Here is a 17,752-nt window from a genome sequence, read left to right as displayed (position 1 = left end):
CAGTCTAAACAATATTGTTGTTAACTACAATGATTATAAGTACTTTTTGTTGACCTAGTTTTCCACAGTTGTTTCACAGAAATCCAGTTCACATGTCTGGATAATTCATGAATTGGGTTGGTATGGGATGGAGAACACAGTCCTGCTATCATGAACTCAGCCCTGCTGTTCTCCGGGGCATTATTTCAACTAATGCACTGGTGTGGTATGTTTTCACTAACTGTATGTGGGCAGTTGAGGCTTTGTCAAGATAGTTGTTGTTTAGTTAGTTAGTTTCAGCAGTGCTAAATAGCACACTGGACGCACAATACTCTTACTGTCCCTGTGTGAAAGACTGTTTTGAACATGTGTGCATGTGGGTGTGTGTGTGTGTGCATGTGTGAAGTAGTGGTAGCGTAGAGGTTAAGGACCTGTTCGGCATGCAAAAAAGTTGTGGGTTCAATGCCCTATTTCATTACCCTTGTTATATAATTGACCTAATAAATGACTTTGGATGAAGGCGTCTACTAAATTAATAAATGTAAATGTCTGTGAGAGATGGACAGAATAACACTGAGAAAACTATATCAGCCATTCGCTAAACTAAATATTTCTGTTACATAGGTGCAGCAATGCAAAACAAGGTCCCCATGCAGCTTACAATACCTATAAGAAATTTGTGCGCAGGACACTCTTCCTAGCTGCTGCAAAGGAGCACTTTGGGTTGCAGGATGCCACAGGTAAATTGGCACTTGGCATCACATTGGTAGTTGAGAGCTAGCATTTACAAATACATGTATCTTTTTGATACTACTGTTATAGTTAATTGCTAAAATTGTAATTCACTTTGATAAAAGTTAGTACCCAATATTATTTGACTTAAATCTGCATTGACACTACTGGTTGTGAGAAGTTAAAAAAAAAATTCTGTGAGCTAACAGAAATTCCAGATGGGTTTGTCCCAGTGGATGTCAACGACGGATGCCACAACTGAAGAGGAGGTGGCTGCATGAGAAGGTTGGACAGTTTGTGGACACCTTTGTCATGATGACAGGCGCCACAGAAGCTTCAAGTCAAAGGCAGCCTTCGACACAGCAAAGGCAGAGGCAGCAGTTTCCGTGTCGTGCGGACGGGTGTGGCAATGTGTATATATACGTCAAGGCAAGGGAAACACATGAGAAAAAGAAGCACAATCTTGTGGCTCCATTAAACTCTTCTCCAGAACATGCAAGTCCAGCAAACCAAGATTACCAAAAACAACACCCAGAAGCTAGACTTGGCTTTGGCTTATTCCTGCTAAACATGCAGGATGCAGTAAGAGAAGGGGATGGTGAGAGGCTAATGAGACCTTATAAAGTTCCCCTGCTTTTTCTATAAAGCGTATGGACACAGCCATTATGCCTACAACACCTTCCTCCTAACACTGCAGGTTAACGTCACACTGTCCCTACGCATGGCACGCAGAGTGATATGGAACCGGTTTTGGAATGGTAGAGGGGGAAAGGGTCAAATTATTCCTCTTGACCTCCATCTGGAACACCTGAAAAAAAAATTGAAATCGTTTATGAGTGGCTTGGGACCAAACCTGTCAGAAGTGTCAGCAGCCAGAATCAGTAAGTCCATTGGCATCCTCAAGGAGTTGATTGATAACACAGACACAGAGCTGGAGCTGAGAAGGCCGACTGGCATTCACCATGTAGCCCGAGGACAGGAGGACATTTTAACCCTGGTCAACGTTTTCAGGGAGACTCGACTTTTCAAAAATCACCCAGGCAGACAGTTTCACGTTTCACGTTCCAAAATTTCAAGAAAAACTTATTGTTAAAGCTGAATTACCGGGAATTATGGCAGTGGATGAAGTCCAAAGTGATGGACCGGAGAAATGTCCCTATTTAAATAGTTATGTAAATGTAAATGTGAAATGGTGAGGTCGATGGCATTACATTTGTAAATACTGTTTTCATTAGTGACATTGTAAATATTTAGGGTTAGGTTTTTTTTTTTGTTTTTTTTATTAAATAGTGTCTTTTAGTGTCCACATTCTTGAAACCATTATTTTTGTGTGTTTTCTTATTGGTTATATGTCCAAAGTATATGTTCAAACATTACCTATTATGTGGAGATATGTCTTGTTGTTTATCTTTTCAAATGCAAAAAAACAACAACCAATAGAAAAGTATAAACAATGTAAATTTTATTCAAAAGTATTAATATAACAGAGGTAAAAAAGGCTTTTGCACAACAACAGGACCCTGAAGCTAGAAGTTTGAGGCTGAATTTGAAGCTAGTCTGAGATCATCAACATTGACAAGCCTGATTCCAAGCTACTTGGTGATGATTGTATCTCATCATTCTCATCCTCTTCATCAAAGTAATCAGTATAGTATATGTCAACCTGAACACGGTCATCCTGAACAACACTGTCATCAAACTAATTAGTTTGACTCTGTTCGATGTCATCAAAAACCTCATGCATAATTCTTAGTATTTCTTTTGCATGTTCTAGTTTGAATATAGGCAGATTATGGATAATGAAGTCCAGGTCAACTATCTGTGTACACTGTTCTAAAACCGCATCAATAAGTTCATCTCCAAAACCAGTCGACTGTGTAAAGTCGTATGTTTGTATGGTCCCGAAATAAACTATTCCTGTAGGTCTGTAACAGGTCCCCAATCAAAAGTTTGTCCTCAGGTGTGACCATTCTCTGTTTGTCAGGCGATGAACCCTCCCCTTGAAAGTGTTCATATTTGGGGATTGGCTCCCCACAACCTTCAGGTTCACAAGAATAAACAGAATGGCAGTGGGTGCAGCACAGATGTCCTGGTTCGACAGATGTGGTTCGTTCCTCGAAATGGCAGTACAAAGCTTTCCGCAGACAACTAGTGACTCCTGTCTCAAGTACTGTCGTAACTGCTGGGTCAAGCTTTGTATGCTGTTTGACAGCATTAACAATCGCATGTGCCTGCAGCCCACCTCTGCCTGCCCTCCCGACCTGCTGAACCATTGCTTCCACATCATCTGGTAACCCATACATCACAATGTGTGGTACGTTTGGAAAATTTAAGCCCATCCCAAGAGCTGTTGTTGCCACGACAACTCTGCAGCTACCCTGTCCACTCAGAGATGACAGCACTCTGTTCTTATTCTGAGTGAGTGTCTGGCTGTGGAACATGCCTTTTCAGTCTTTTTCTCAGGGTCTCGGTCAACCCAGGAATCTTCACAGAGTTCCCCCTTCAAATGGCAGAACACTCTGCCCACTGCCTTCACAGTTTTGCAGTAAATAATTACTGGCAATATGGAGATACCTTTTTCTTTAACATCCCTCACAATCCAGTCTAGGCAGTCCAGTGTATGGGCAGGTACTTTAATCAGACCCAGTCCGATATTTGTTCTGTTTGGGCTCAGAGCCAAGTGCTTGGATTGTCCATCTGAAGCTGTTTCATAACCCTGGCTCTGGATTGCCGATCAGCAGATGCAGGCAATGCCAGCACAGGTGTACCTGGAATATATGGCAGTACAGAGGCAACCAATAAGTAACAGTAAAATAAGAAATGATCAGTAGTATCATTTACTACTTTTTAATGACCGTACTGACATCTAAAAATAATACATCACTTATAAGGGGTACAGTGACTACCAGTATGGGTATGGAGTGTGGGTACATACAAAGCAACACCCCAATGAATGGTCAATTTGCAATTGAATGGGCAACCAGTTTCTATTGCCACTTCGCCAGTACAAATGCAAATGAAAATGGAAAACTGGTTTTAGGGGGGAGTGGTTAGTAGAATTGTTTAGAAGTGGACTACGTTCCTGTAACTATGCAACTGATTTCAATTAAAGTGGCGAATTACACTAAGTGTAGAAAACATCGAAGACTGAACATGCAAGAAGTCTATTGTTTTGTACAAACTGTTAGGAATTCAATATTTTAGCTGTTGTGTGGGTCTGACTGTACTATTTGCAATAAAGGCAGGAGGGGGGGCCTTGAACAGTTTGGGCCAGATAAAGGGCCTTCACACAAATCATTAATAATAACCTTTACTCTTAGTGTTTAATATTTGGAATTAGCTAGAAATGTATGTGCGTCAAAACCGCTGGTCAGTCTCACACCTGTCTGATAAAAGGTCCGAGTGACTTTGTTATGGAACAGCCAGTGCAGCCGAGGGCGCAGAAAACATAATATTTTCTACTCAAGACTAGTTTCAAGAAACAACATCGAACTATCAGGAGTGGGAGGGTTGCCTAGCAACCGGCATCGTAGAGTAGGAGCGTGACGGAAGAGGGCTTCTTGTCACTTCCTGGATTCCTTGACAAGAGGCGGGGGACTACAGCTGTGGACCAATAAGGGAGAACCAAATTGATTGCAGTGACTCCCCTTCTATCTTTCATAACCAATCATATTAAATCTACTGTTATAATTATATCGAACCCCTTTTGTTCGGGGCCATTATGAACTACCTATTGCTAACTGATTTAGCCTAGGCTGTGATAATTGTCCATAGTTATGTATTGTTCAACTCTCATTGCATCTCAATAAATACTTAAATTGGACTTAGTCCGGCTCATCTCTTATTTAGAATAAACTAACACGCCTGACAAAACTTACCAGCTTTAACTAGGGATCTAAGTTCTCCCAACTTGGAGAAGCTCTTACGAAATGGCGTCTGCCCTTTTGTAGCCTGACCCCTGATAGAAATAAAAGAGTACATTAGAATGTTGGAACTGTTAGTTAATTCGCTACAATGAGACTAACGTTATGATTGTACTATGTCTGAGTTAGCAAACTTACATCGACACCTATGATACTATATTTACAACATTTGATTCATATCACAACATTGTGAGTTATTTACTCAGTTAGACAGTCAAGACTTTCTCTTACCGTTTGTAAGTTAGATGAACTTCATCCACGAAGATACCTATTACGTTGGCTTGAAAAACATCGGAGCCTAGCATTTCCCTCCACTTCTTGTTCAGCAGACAGGATTCTGGGCTTCCGAAAAGGAGCTGGCAACGACCGCTGGTAATGTCCACCTTGTCGTGCACACCACGTTGCATCGCCGTGATGCCCATTTCGGTCGACTCTTTCACTTGGTCCTCCATGAGTGCGACCAAAGGAGAAACCACAATGACCACTGGGTTTTCATTGTGTTCCATATTCTTCGCGACCATCAGGGCCAGCTGATAAATTAAACTTTTTCCGAATCCCGTAGGAAGGTTGGCAAAAATATATTTTCGATCTACAAATGCCTTGATCCCGTTTCTCTGTTCCTGTTTCAAAATGAATGCGCTGTCGATGTCTTCTAAAACAGACTCAATGGCATCATCTACACATCTCAGCTCTCCAGCGGCAGGCATGTTTGTTGAAAATGAATTCAACCCAAGCGCTCTTTGGTGACGTTGTTTATTACGTTACTGTTGATCATCTTTCCATCATCGTATAAATTCCGCCGTGACAATTTGATTGGTCCGAACAGCTTCTGTTCGGGCATAGTTTCTCCCCAACGGAGCAATGCCAGACCGAACTTCCCGACCTCAAATGTTGTGGGCTGGGCTAAGTTCGTCTGGCATCCATGCTAGCGCTAGACGACATTGCCCTTGCTTCCAATGAAACAGTCAGGAACTTGGGAGTGATCTTCGATCCTGATTTGTCCTTTAATTCTCACTTAAAACAAATTTCTAGGACCGCCTTCTTCCACTTGCGTAACATCTCAAAAATCTGACATGTCCTTTCTCAAAAAGAAGCAGAAAAACTAGTCCACGAGATTGTGTTGGTTTAACTGACTGCTTTTAGTTTGAAATTACATTTTTTTTGTTTTCTATGATCAATTCCTGCTATTGAATATTGGCAGACTAATATAAAACAACCTGCAACTAATGAACTAATGAAGATAAACTCTTGACCTTGACTTGAGGAATCTCATTAATTGTGTCGCTATTGACCCTTCCCCTTTCCCACATTAGGAGCTCTGAAGAGCAAAGGCCTGCAGGAACAGATGTTCCTCTCAATTAAAGGGATTTTGGAGGGTGGTATCAGAGAGGAGAAACGCCCGGGCCACACTGAATGCGTGAGCAGCACTTGTGCATTGCAAAAACTTCTTAAGGCCAATGTATGCTTCTGCGTTTTGACGGACACGGACAGATAGGACCGCCCTCTCCAACGTGGAACGCCCTCTCCGTGCCTCTCCGAGGCTCCTCGGAGAGCTTTTCGTGCCGCGCTCATTTTTCTAACTATACGTCGAAATGACGGACAGCCCACGGATAGCACTTGGCTGTGATTGATCCGCTAACGCCAGCATTTCGGAATGGAAACTTCCTGTTCCATTCCCTACATCACAATAAACCAAAATCACAACTACGACTCTATGATTATTGTGACAAGTGTGTCCGGCTGACGGTGGCTGGTTAGAGCACTTACAGCATGTGTGTACGGTCACATACGGTTATAACGAACTTTGATAACGGGGCTAGCGGGCTAGCCACCATGCTAACTGCGGTGGGACAACGCAAAAACCCGCTGACTTTAATCCCACGGCTCATGACACTGTTTCTCAAACACCGTCAGGTTAGAAGCAAACACTTGGTAGTAGCTAGTATCGGGTGTCCCTGCTGACTGTGTGTGGAAGTTGGGGGGAGCTAGCTGCCTCCGTGTAGCTTCAAGCTGTTGCAGCTGTTGAATTAGCAACGCAGTTTGGAAACAAGACCGGGGAACCGCTGCGCTAAGACACGATAACATAAGCATATTTACCCGCTGGGTGTCACTTTATTTCAGCAAAACTGTCGCGTCATCAACATCATTTTTCTGTTACCATCGTTCACTGTGTGTGAGGAGCCGGGAGGACGTAAATAAACCAGCGTGGACTTCTTCTATATACCTCATGAGGTAGGCTTGTCTAAGCTCGACTTCCGTTTCGCCATCTACTGTTCTGGCGGTGAATTGTTTTCACAATAAAAAGGCTCGTAGAACTATAAATCAAAAAGGGTCCGTCCGATCCGTCCGTCCGTCATTCCGAAACGGACTCGGAGAAGCATACTGAGGCCTTTAGGAGGTCAGAGTAGCCACACTGCCCATGTGAGCCAGGGGAGATGATGTCGCACCTTGCTATGCTCATTAGACATGAATATGGGCTATACAAACAAAAAATTGATTGACTGATTTATATATTTGCAACACATCCTATACCTGTTTCAAAGTAAAAGCATTTTAGCATTTGGAAGGGGGGGAATTCCAAAGCAAGAGACAGTGGCAAGGCACAGCACTGAAAGGTATGGCTCACAACATTTTTTAAATTCACTCATTCTTTACTCACCACTATGCCGGTGGAAGGGTGGGTGAAGTGTTTGAGTTATATGTGTAGTTATGTGTGGTGTCTAAAAACACGGTCAGTCAGAATCATCTTCTTTCTTAGTACTTATCCCAGGAGTACTGTAGTCATGTAAGGTGAATGACATTCCAACTGGATATAAATGATTGCCCCAAAACATGTGTATCTGTTTTTTTTAATCTCACCCCAAACATTTGCCGGAGGTCAGGATCTCGGAAACGGAAAGGAATGTTGGAGACATGTAATCTCTTAGGCTGCTGCTTCATAGATGAATCATTGGGTTGCAGGTGGAGCGGCTGGGAGCCCTCTGTCTGTATAGCCTCCTCTGCCTGCAGGGAAACACACAGCATGTCACAGATTAGCTCCTATTGTGTAAAAATGTCCTGAGAGGGCTGACAAAGTCTCAGGTCAAGGTTGTTTATTTTGATGTTACACATCGAAAACTAGACAGAGCCAGATCTCCCATGGCACTAATAAATGGTAACTGGTCTGAACTCGGGGAGACTAGGATTGAACTGCTGACCTTCAGGTTATTAGGACACTAAAAGTAAAGTAAAGATTTACCACCTAAAAAATGTATAGGGGAGAGCGGGGTGATGTGGGACATCGGGTAATGTGAGACACCCCCTGTATCTAGGCAGCAGAACACATTTGTGGTCATGTGACCATTATGTTTTCAATCCCCTCCCATCCCTGTAATCACAGTACAGAGACAGCCTTGGCAAAAGTCACTAATGACCTTTTAATAGCCTCAGATCAGGGACTTGGGTCTGTCCTCGTTCTGTTAGATCTCAGTGCAGCATTCAACACAATTGACCATCAAATTCTATTACAAAGACTCAAACAGTTAATTAACATTAATGGAACCGCCCTTAACTGGTTTAAATCTTATTTTTCTGATCGCTCCCAATTCGTGCAAATTAATGATGAGTCATCAGTGCGCACCAAAGTTAACCATGGTGTTCCACAGGGCTCTGTGCTCGGCCCAATTTTATTCTCATTATATATGCTTCTACTAGGAAACATTATCAGGACACACTCGGTAAATTTCCACTGCTATGCGGACGACATCCAGTTATACTTGTCAATAAAACCTGAACAAAGTAATCAATTAACTAAACTTCGAGCATGTCTCAAGGAGATAAAAACCTGGATGACCCGCAATTTTCTCTTATTAAACTCAGACAAAACAGAGGTTATAATACTTGGCCCCAAACACCTTAGAGATACATTATCTAATGATATAGCTGCGCTAGACGACATTGCCCTTGCTTCCAACGAAACAGTCAGGAACTTGGGAGTGATCTTCGATCTGGATTTATCCTTTAATAGTCACTTAAAACAAATTTCTAGGACCGCCTTTTTCCACTTGCGTAATATCTCAAAAATCAGACATGTCCTTTCGCAAAAAGATGCAGAAAAACTAGTCCACGCCTTTGTTACATCGAGACTGGACTATTGTAATTCATTATTATCAGGCTCCAGCAGTAAGTCGTTAAAGACTCTACAGCTTGTCCAAAATGCCGCAGCACGTGTCCTGATGAGAACAAAGAAAAGAGAGCACATTTCTCCAGTATTAGCATTGCTACACTGGCTTCCAGTTAAATCTAGAATAGAATTTAAAATTCTCCTTCTCACCTTCAAGGCCCTTAATAATATAGCGCCTCTTTACCTTAAAGAGCTGTTAGTACCTTATAAACCCACTAGAGCACTCCGCTCCCAGAATTCAGGCCTACTTGTCGTCCCATATTCTAGTGTTATATTACATCATATATGTTTTATTTGTAATGTCATAAACATTGTAGAAAAGCCATCATGCCAAGAAACTATACACCAGGAAGACAACCTTGGGCCAAACACCCCTCGCAGAGAGTCCTTAAGAAAAGCTGGAAGGGATAGAAGTATTGATAAGACAACCCTCAAAAGATTCGTAAAGAAAAAAGAGAAAGGGAAAGTAAAATCAGTAGCCTGGGGTGCAGTAGCTGAGGTGGAGAGAATACTCAAAGATGAGATGGAGGAGGAGCTTGCCAAACACTTGAAACAACTAGCTGACCAGTTCCATGGCCTTGCTCCAGTTAAGTGCCGTGAACTGGCATTTGAATACGCAGGAAAAAAACAATATCCCTGTCCCTGCCAATTGGACAGAGAAACAATGTGCAGGTAAGCTAGGGTGTGCAAGAGATCACATGAATCATAATAATCATAAATGTGCTTAATTGACCAATCCCCATGATTCTGTTACTAGTCTGATATTAGTGGTTGTCAATCTAGCTGTCGGGATTTTAACTATTACAACATGTGTTGTTATGGTAGTTTTAAAGTGGAAAAAGTAAGTGGACCACTTTACCCCGTAGCTGGGGTAAAGTGGGACACAAGACCACTTTTTTAAAAACAATCATATTTTCACTGCCCTTTGTCCTAAAGACATTCTGATCATTTCCATTGCTAGAAAACATCCTGAATTAATGGGAAATGTTTAAATGTACGCCTAGAGGGGAGCAAATGTAAAAAAAAGTCCCACATTACCCTGCTCTCCCCTACACCAAAGCATTCATTATAATACGCCTTGTGGAGCAAGAGTGTGATTGAAATGCAGAGAAGCAAAGTGAGGCGTTGTACCATGACTGAAATCACTCAGGACATATAGATCACCTTTTTGAGTACAATCTGTCACTAATTGGAAAATGCCAACCCTGCTGTTATAAAAACAGCTTTCATGAAACTGTGGCTCCAAAATGTACAGACAGTCAGACAGCAAAACAGTACTTTAATGGCAGCTTCATGTAGTCACTAAGAGAACATTGTACTATCTTAAAGTCTTGTTTGAGGCTACATTTTCTAAAATCATGTTTGTGTTTTGGTTGGTGGTCATCTCCACATTATATGTAAAACAAATTTCAAATTTCATTCAAATCACAGATTATGGATGGGAGCAGTAGTTATATCCATCATAAAACATAATGAAGGTGTTAATTAAGTATATATATATACATATTCAAGAGATTGAAGTTGTCATTTTATGATTTTGATCGAAAGAGGACTCAAAGCAGTCTTTATTCCATATTTTTTGTTATCTGTAATGGGATGTGTTTAAATTCTTAATATGCATTTTAACTAAAGGAGACATTCTTTTTCCAATCCTATTCTAAATGTTTCAAAGATGAAGATTTTGAATGACACTCGTCTTAACAGGCTTCCAATAAGGAAATGAGTAGATTTAGAAATTGATTGAATGTTTGCAGTTAAGACTTTGTACCCCTAATGTGCAGATAAAATAAAATAAGTCAAGCCCCTTGTTGTTTAATATTCACTGATGCCAACCTTTTTTAACCCTTGAACACTAACGTACAAGTAGTTACACCATCAATAATGTCGGGTACTCTTCTTCGTTAAAGAAAAATTCCGAAATTGTTTTTTTAGCTGGGAAGTTCTTCTTCGGTCCAGCCATTCCTGGGACATGTCCGGTGAAGGCACAGTTTTCTGCATCATTTAAAACTTATATTATATCCATCAAATGTTTGACCCTCTATCACTAACGTCTGGTAAAAATCACGTGAACACGTGCCTATCGAAAAAACCATGGATGGGAACAGGGAAATTAGCAGACTGAAGCTACTCAAGGACCCACGCCACTCAGACAGCAGCAACACAATGAAAATCCCATGACCACACTCGCTCGGGTAAAAAACACCCGACGTTAGTGTTCAAGGGTTAATACAAAAATACAGCAGAACACAATATATTCTGTATGGTTAATGAGGAAGAGGTTGGTCATTCCATGTTGTGTTGAATTGCATGACATTTTGAAAGGGAACCTAATGAACAGTTAATTTAGTGTGTGTAGAAACTGAAGACTCACCGTTACTGTGTTGGATGTTAGTGAAGGGTTGTTGCTTTCATTTCCTTGCTGTTCGCTGTGTGAGTGTGTCGCTGTGTACAGTGTTAGGGCATGCTCGGCCACCGTGCTTGGTCCTGTGTAGTCAGCCGGGGGATGGGTATGGGCTGTGGTGTACTCAGCAGGGAGGCCATTTTGTGGTGGAACAGGGTACTGGGCTGGTGGAAAAGGTTGAGCCATGGCTTCAGGGAGAGCTGGGGCCTCTTGGTTACCCTGCAGATAGGTTAAAAGGAAGGAAAAAGGAATACCAACAGATAAAAAAAAGGGGTTGTTTCTTTGTGACTGCTTTACTTGTCGGAATCATGGTCTAGCTTGTCAAATGAATCTGATGTATTAGTACATTGACAGACAATAGCCAGTTTTTTTTGTTACACAAAATGGTTGATCTTTGTTGGTAATAGCATACCTCTTGGGTAACAGATGTACAGATCAAAGTACATCGGGTCAGCTGTGGCTCAGGCATAAGATATGTGAATGTAAAACTGTAGTGTAACTTTGAGTTGTCATCAGGACTAGAAAAGCTCTATATGAAATACACACCAATTACCAAATTACAGTCGTTTGCATCAGTGTTAATTTCGTTGACGAAAACTATGAAGAAAAATATTCGTTAACAAACTTTTTTCCATGACTAAGATGAGACGAAGACGTAACGAAAACGGATCTTTGAAAATAAAAACTATGACTAAATCTATTTTAACTTTCGTTGACGAGACCAGACGAGACGAAAATGTTGGTGGTTGACTAAGTCACAATATTCGCTCCTAATTCGTGAAAATTAATGATGAGTCATCTGTGCGCACCAAAGTTAACCATGGTGTTCCACAGGGCTCTGTGCTCGGCCCAATATTATTGTCATTATATATGATTCCACTAGGAAACATTATCAGGACACACTCTGTCAATTTCCACTGCTATGCGGATGACACCCAGTTATACTTGTCATTAAAACCTGAGAAAAGTAATCAATTAACTAAACCTCAAGCATGTCTCAAGGACATTAAAACCTGGATGACCCGACATTTTCTCTTATTAAACTCAGATAAAACAGAGGTTATAATACTTGTCCCTAAACACCTTAGAGATACATTATCTCATGATATAGCTGCGCTAGACGACATTGCCCTTGCTTCCAATGAAGCAGTCAGGAATTTGGGAGTGATCTTTGATCCTGATTTGTCCTTTAATTCACACCTAAAACAAATTTCTAGGACAGCCTTTTTCCACATATTTCTAAAATTAGACATGTCCTTTCGCAAAAAGATGCAGAAAAACATCAACCCACTAGAGCACTCAGCTCCCAGAATTCAGGCTTACTTGTTGTCCCTAAAGTCTCTAAAAGTAGAGTAGGAGCCAGATCTTTTAGCCATCAAGCCCCTCTCCTGTGGAATAATCTCTTACTTTCAGTTCGGGAAGCAGACACCATCTGTTTGTTTAAGAGTAGGATCAAAACTTTACCTTGAGCCTCAGTGTACCCCCAAGTTCGGCCTGTGTCATTGATTACAAAGCAAAAAACCCTGATGACGCTAAGACGCAAAGGGAATTTATGACACATGACACACGGAGCTTCTCTTTCCAGCTTTTCCTTCCTCATCACATCGAAGTAATTCATATCTCATCAGTACATGTTACTGACTTGACCCCTTCCCCGAGTCCCTTTGCTTTATCGCCCGCAGATCCGGGGCCCGCTGTGGCCGGACCATGGATTACGATTTGTGGATCGTGCATCAGAGGTCACAATGGTTAAGATTAAGATTAAGATTAAGATGCATTTATTAGTCCCAAACACATGCACAGACATGCACAGGCACACTCATGCAGGTAGGGAAATTTAACCTCTGCTTTTGACCCATCTGGTGCAGGACACACAGAGCAGTGAGCAACCATGTACGGCGCCCGGGGAGCAGATGTTGGGGGAGTAAGGTGCCTTGCTCAGGGGCACTAGACAGGGTAGGGAGAATCCTCTTGGATTTTTGGACATATCAATCCAGGTTCGTCTTTTTGTTGTTTCTCCGTGGAGTCGAAACCAGAGACAAACCAGAGACCTTTTCTGCCCATAGTCCAAGTTTCTGCCACTAGTCCACCGCCTCTCCCATAATACAGTATGGTGGTGGATACAGTACAGCAGATTCTATATTGTGCGGGCTGATCGTAGTGGTAATGGTGGATCCTGTGTCGCGTTGGCATCATATAATGGTGGTGGACCGTGACCGAGGCGGCTGCTGATGATGGATCCTAATAAGCAGCAGTGGACAATGACGGTGGACTATAGTGGCATCCGATCTGGATGGCGGATCATAATCTTGCTGGCTGCTGACCATAGACTATGATTGCAGCAGGACTGCTTGACATATAGTACTGAACAGTGTTCGTACGGTCATGGAAAACCTGGAAAAGTCATGGAATTTTAAAATGTGTTTTTCCAGGCCTTGAAAAGTCATGGGAAAAAATAATCTCCCAAAAGATTTGGAAAAGTCATGGAAATTTGTTATATTCAAATTTTTATGTCGTTCATTTTAGGGATGGGCATAATATATCGACCAACGATGAATTGATCATTAAGAATTTCGTCGATGACATTATTTTTTCATCGATGAAAACTATTGCATGTTCGGCTATGTGGCAGGAGGTCAGAATATCCAAGTTCTCCTGAACGCAGCACAGCAAGGATGTTAGCAGCTGGAGGAAGCAGCCCGCAGCTAGCCTCCGCTGCTTGCTCGGCTTCATGTCCGCACACGGACCGTCAGTCCATGGGGAAGGGAACCCGGACAGATCCGGGTCTGGGTGACGGGTTCCGGGAGTGAGGGCGTGACAACAACCGGACTGAGAGGTCGAGAACCGTTGAATCCAGCTAGCTCTCAGCAGCTAGCTGCTGCTCTATCATCGGGGTTTAAGAGTACAGCAGCGCATATTTTCAAGTGTAACCATTGTACTGATCCCGTTTAACTGCAACAAGAGTTGTTCATCTTGTAATAAAGATTTCAATGAGGAAACACGCTGTGTTTTTTCTATTTTCACTGCATTTTATAAATAGTGAATTTTAATATAAAAATATTAATGATTAATCGAAAATCGATCGTTAATTCTCCCGACAATCGATTAAGACAATTTAATCGAATGCCCATCCCTAGTTCATTTACACTGAGTTTTAAATAATTCATATGCTTTAAAGAAATACGCTCAAAATATAAGCAGGCATACTTGGGTTTGTGTCATTTAGGGTCCCTATGCCTTGGAATTCTAATTGTTAGTTTAAATACTACATTTTGTCACTTTTTCGCGTATACACCAAGATTTCACAAAATGTTCGGTCATGGAAATTTGGTTTAAAGTTATTGAAAAGTCATGGAAATGAACCCTGACTGAAGTTATCCTTCAAGATGTTTACCCTCATCAATGCTGCTAAAAACTTTAATCTTGATGATGTTCTCCTCTACACCTGACATCGATTGCACTTCTGTCCGTCCTAGGAGAGGGATCCCTCACATGCGGCTCTCTCTGAGGTTTCTACGTATTTTTACCCTGTTAAAAGGGTTTTTAGAAGTTTTTCCTTACTCTTGCTGAGGGTTAAGGACAGAGGATGTCACACCATGTTAAAGCCCTATGAGACGAATTGTGATTTGTGAATATGGGCTATACAAATAAAATTTGATTGATTGATTGATTGATACACACACTGGAGACAAGTGCGTACACTAACATAAACACACATAGCCTACCTCAAGTGAGCCATGAACAAAAACAGTTCAATTACACAAGGGCAGGAGTGTGTGAGGTGAGTTTTACAGGCAAAAATGTTCAATTGGATTTTTTTTTATTTGTACAAATAAAGTACATCCCTGATCGGCATTGTTTTGATCTGCTCCTTTTCTGCTCCTGATTCTCTGTCTTCTCCTGCGCTGCATATGCGTACATACACACAAACACACACAGGTTTGCACTGCTGTCCTTATTAGGATTTCTGATTGACTTCCATTTTATTGTTAAAAGCTAACCAAAATCTTGTCCCTTACCTTAACCAGGACAGACAGACAGACAGACAGACAGACAGACAGACAGACAGACAGACACAGACAATAGCCAACCGAGACAGTTTGCCCTGCTGGCGTTTAGACAGCAACGAGTGATCAGGAATAGAGGCAGAGGGAGAAAGAGAGTTAAAGAGAGACAGAGATAGAGTGTTACAGTCAGTGAATATCCATCTTAAATCAAAGTGACTGGGCGCACCCTGAGACATACCCAGATCCTTATCAACAAATTGCGCTGGTAATTTCTCCTATCAGTTAAATCATAACATCCATTCCTCTCTATCTCCATCCTCCCATCTTTCTCTCTGCATCAGGCACCGATCTATCTCTGAAATTACTTCATGCAAGTTAGCGGAGACTGTCGTCCCCTAAAAAGCTACCCCATAGGATGTCTACGCAATCATCATATTATGATCCATGATTACGTTTATTGTAATGCAACCTCCAGCAACCATAGTAATTATGGAAGTAAGTTAGGTGACAATGTTATGAGCAGGCGTATTCAATAAAAATTCAGAGAGGTCCAGATGGAGAAAAGGTCCTAAAGCAAAGGCTTAAACATCATGTCTTACTATCATCAAGATTCAATGCAATATATATTAGATGTTGATGATCAATATCTGTAGGTAGTTAACAACTGACTGACAAATCAAGGAAAGAATAGTGAACATTTTCAAAATGTTTATTGTGGATTGAGCAGCTCCTGAGAAAAGTTGGCTGTTGGGACAGCTAACCAGACAGGTGCGGCAGGCCTAGATCCTAGCCAGTTTTAACATACGGTTTCAGACCACACCACAGCATAGTTACAGCCCTCATCAAAATCACACAACAACCTCAACGCTGCTAACTCCGGCCACATCAGTATCCTCATCCTCCTAGACCTCTCTGCTGCCTTTGATACAGTCACCCATACCATCCACCTCAACCACCTATCCAAACACGTCGGCCTTACAGGAACAGCTCTCACCTGGTTCCATTCATACCTCTCCAACAGGAAACAGTTCATCACCATCAATTCTAGCTTCATTTCAGCCACAGTCAAAAAGATGCGATGCAAGGCTCAGTGCTGGGCCCCCTTCCTTTCACCATCTACATGCTCCCGCTTTGTTGTATCATCTGTCAACATGGCTTTAATTTCCACTCCTACTCCAACGACACCCAACTCTGTCCAAGCATTCATCCATCCGCTGAGCTCAAGTCATTAGTCAATTGCCTGCACGACATAAAAATCTGGATGTCATCAAACCTTCTCAAACTGAGCAGTAACAAGGCTCTGCTCCGGAAGGTTGGAGATCTCCTCAACATCGACTGCTGCACAATCTTCACTTCCTCCGAGGTTTGTAGTGGGTGTAATGGCCATTCCATTTGGTTCCACATAAGGATGGCCACTTGTGTTAGGTCTGAGGAGTATTTTTTGCAGCTGAACTTTCTCACGTTTCCACATTGTCAAGTTTCCACATCAATTTAATGTTAAATTCACGTCAATTTCAAGGTCAAAACTTGTGTCGTTCTACTCCACTGACTCCTCATTCACCAAGATCTCCATGCGCCTCAATAACTACCATGCGCATCCTCCACCACGCACTTATCTGATGGATCGCCTTATCTTATCATATGTCAAAATGTATTTTAACCCCATCTGGACCTTTCTTGAATGTATTTTTATTTTTTTTATACATTTTTTTCTAATCCCTTACTGATGTTGTCATACTCATACTCATACTCATCGTCATCCGCTTATCCGGGGTCGGGTCGCGGGGGGAGCAGCTCAAGCAGGGGGCCCCAGACTTCCCTTTCCCGGGCCACATTGACCAGCTCTGACGGGGGGATCCCGAGGCGTTCCCAGGCCAGTGTTGAGATATAATCTCTCCACCTAGTCCTGGGTCTTCCCCGAGGTCTCCTCCCCACTGGACGTGCCTGAAAAACCTCCCAAGGGAGGCGCCCAGTGGGCATCCTTACCAGATGCCCGAACCACCTCAGCTGACTCCTTTCTAAGTAAAGGAGCAGCGGCTCTAATCCGAGTTCCTCACGGATGACTGAGCTTCTCACCCTATCCCTAAGGGAGACGCCAGCCACCCTTCTGAGAAAACTCATCTCGGCCGCTTGTACCCGCGATCTCGTCCTTTCGGTCATCACCCAGCCCTCATGACCATAGGTGAGGATAGGAACGAAGATCGACCGGTAGATCGAGAGCTTTGCCTTGCGGCTCAGCTCTCTTTTCGTTACAACGGTGCGGTAAAGCGAACGCAATACCGCCCCCGCTGCTCCGATTCTCCGGCCAATCTCACGCTCCATAGTACCCTCACTCGCGAACAAGACCCCGAGGTACTTGAACTCCTTCACTTGGGCTAAGGACTCATTTCCTACCCGGAGTAAGCAATCCATCGGTTTCCTGCTAAGAGTCATGGCCTCAGATTTAGCGGTGCTGATCCTCATCCCAGCCGCTTCACACTCGGCCGCCAGCCGATCCAGTGAGTGCTGAAGGTCACAAGCCGATGATCCAATGAGGACCACATCATCC

At 42.5% G+C, this 17,752-nt stretch overlaps 1 protein-coding gene across 4 annotated transcripts in view; it reads right to left on the bottom strand.

Annotated features, from left to right (window-relative positions):
* LOC128426454 (RNA binding protein fox-1 homolog 3) overlaps positions 1-17,752 on the bottom strand; it is a 240,144-nt gene that overhangs the window by 80,330 nt on the left and 142,062 nt on the right. For 2 of the 4 annotated variants that reach the window (XM_053413331.1, XM_053413330.1), the window contains exons 2-3: positions 11,168-11,416; positions 7,494-7,637 (exon numbers count right to left, since the gene is read on the bottom strand). In XM_053413331.1, the coding sequence (XP_053269306.1) occupies positions 7,494-7,637; positions 11,168-11,383 (360 nt within the window). In that variant the 5' untranslated portion in view covers positions 11,384-11,416. Of the gene's footprint in view, positions 1-7,493; positions 7,638-8,072; positions 8,079-10,498; positions 10,502-11,167; positions 11,417-17,752 lie in introns of all 4 variants that reach the window. The other 2 variants (XM_053413332.1, XM_053413333.1) reach the window with 2 other exon arrangements.

Source organism: Pleuronectes platessa, chromosome 21 (assembly GCF_947347685.1).
Source record: "Pleuronectes platessa chromosome 21, fPlePla1.1, whole genome shotgun sequence".
In the NCBI taxonomy this organism is placed as follows: Eukaryota; Metazoa; Chordata; class Actinopteri; order Pleuronectiformes; family Pleuronectidae; genus Pleuronectes; species Pleuronectes platessa.
Note: the sequence above shows the minus strand (reverse complement) of the source record. Positions and strands in the feature narration are given on the sequence as shown.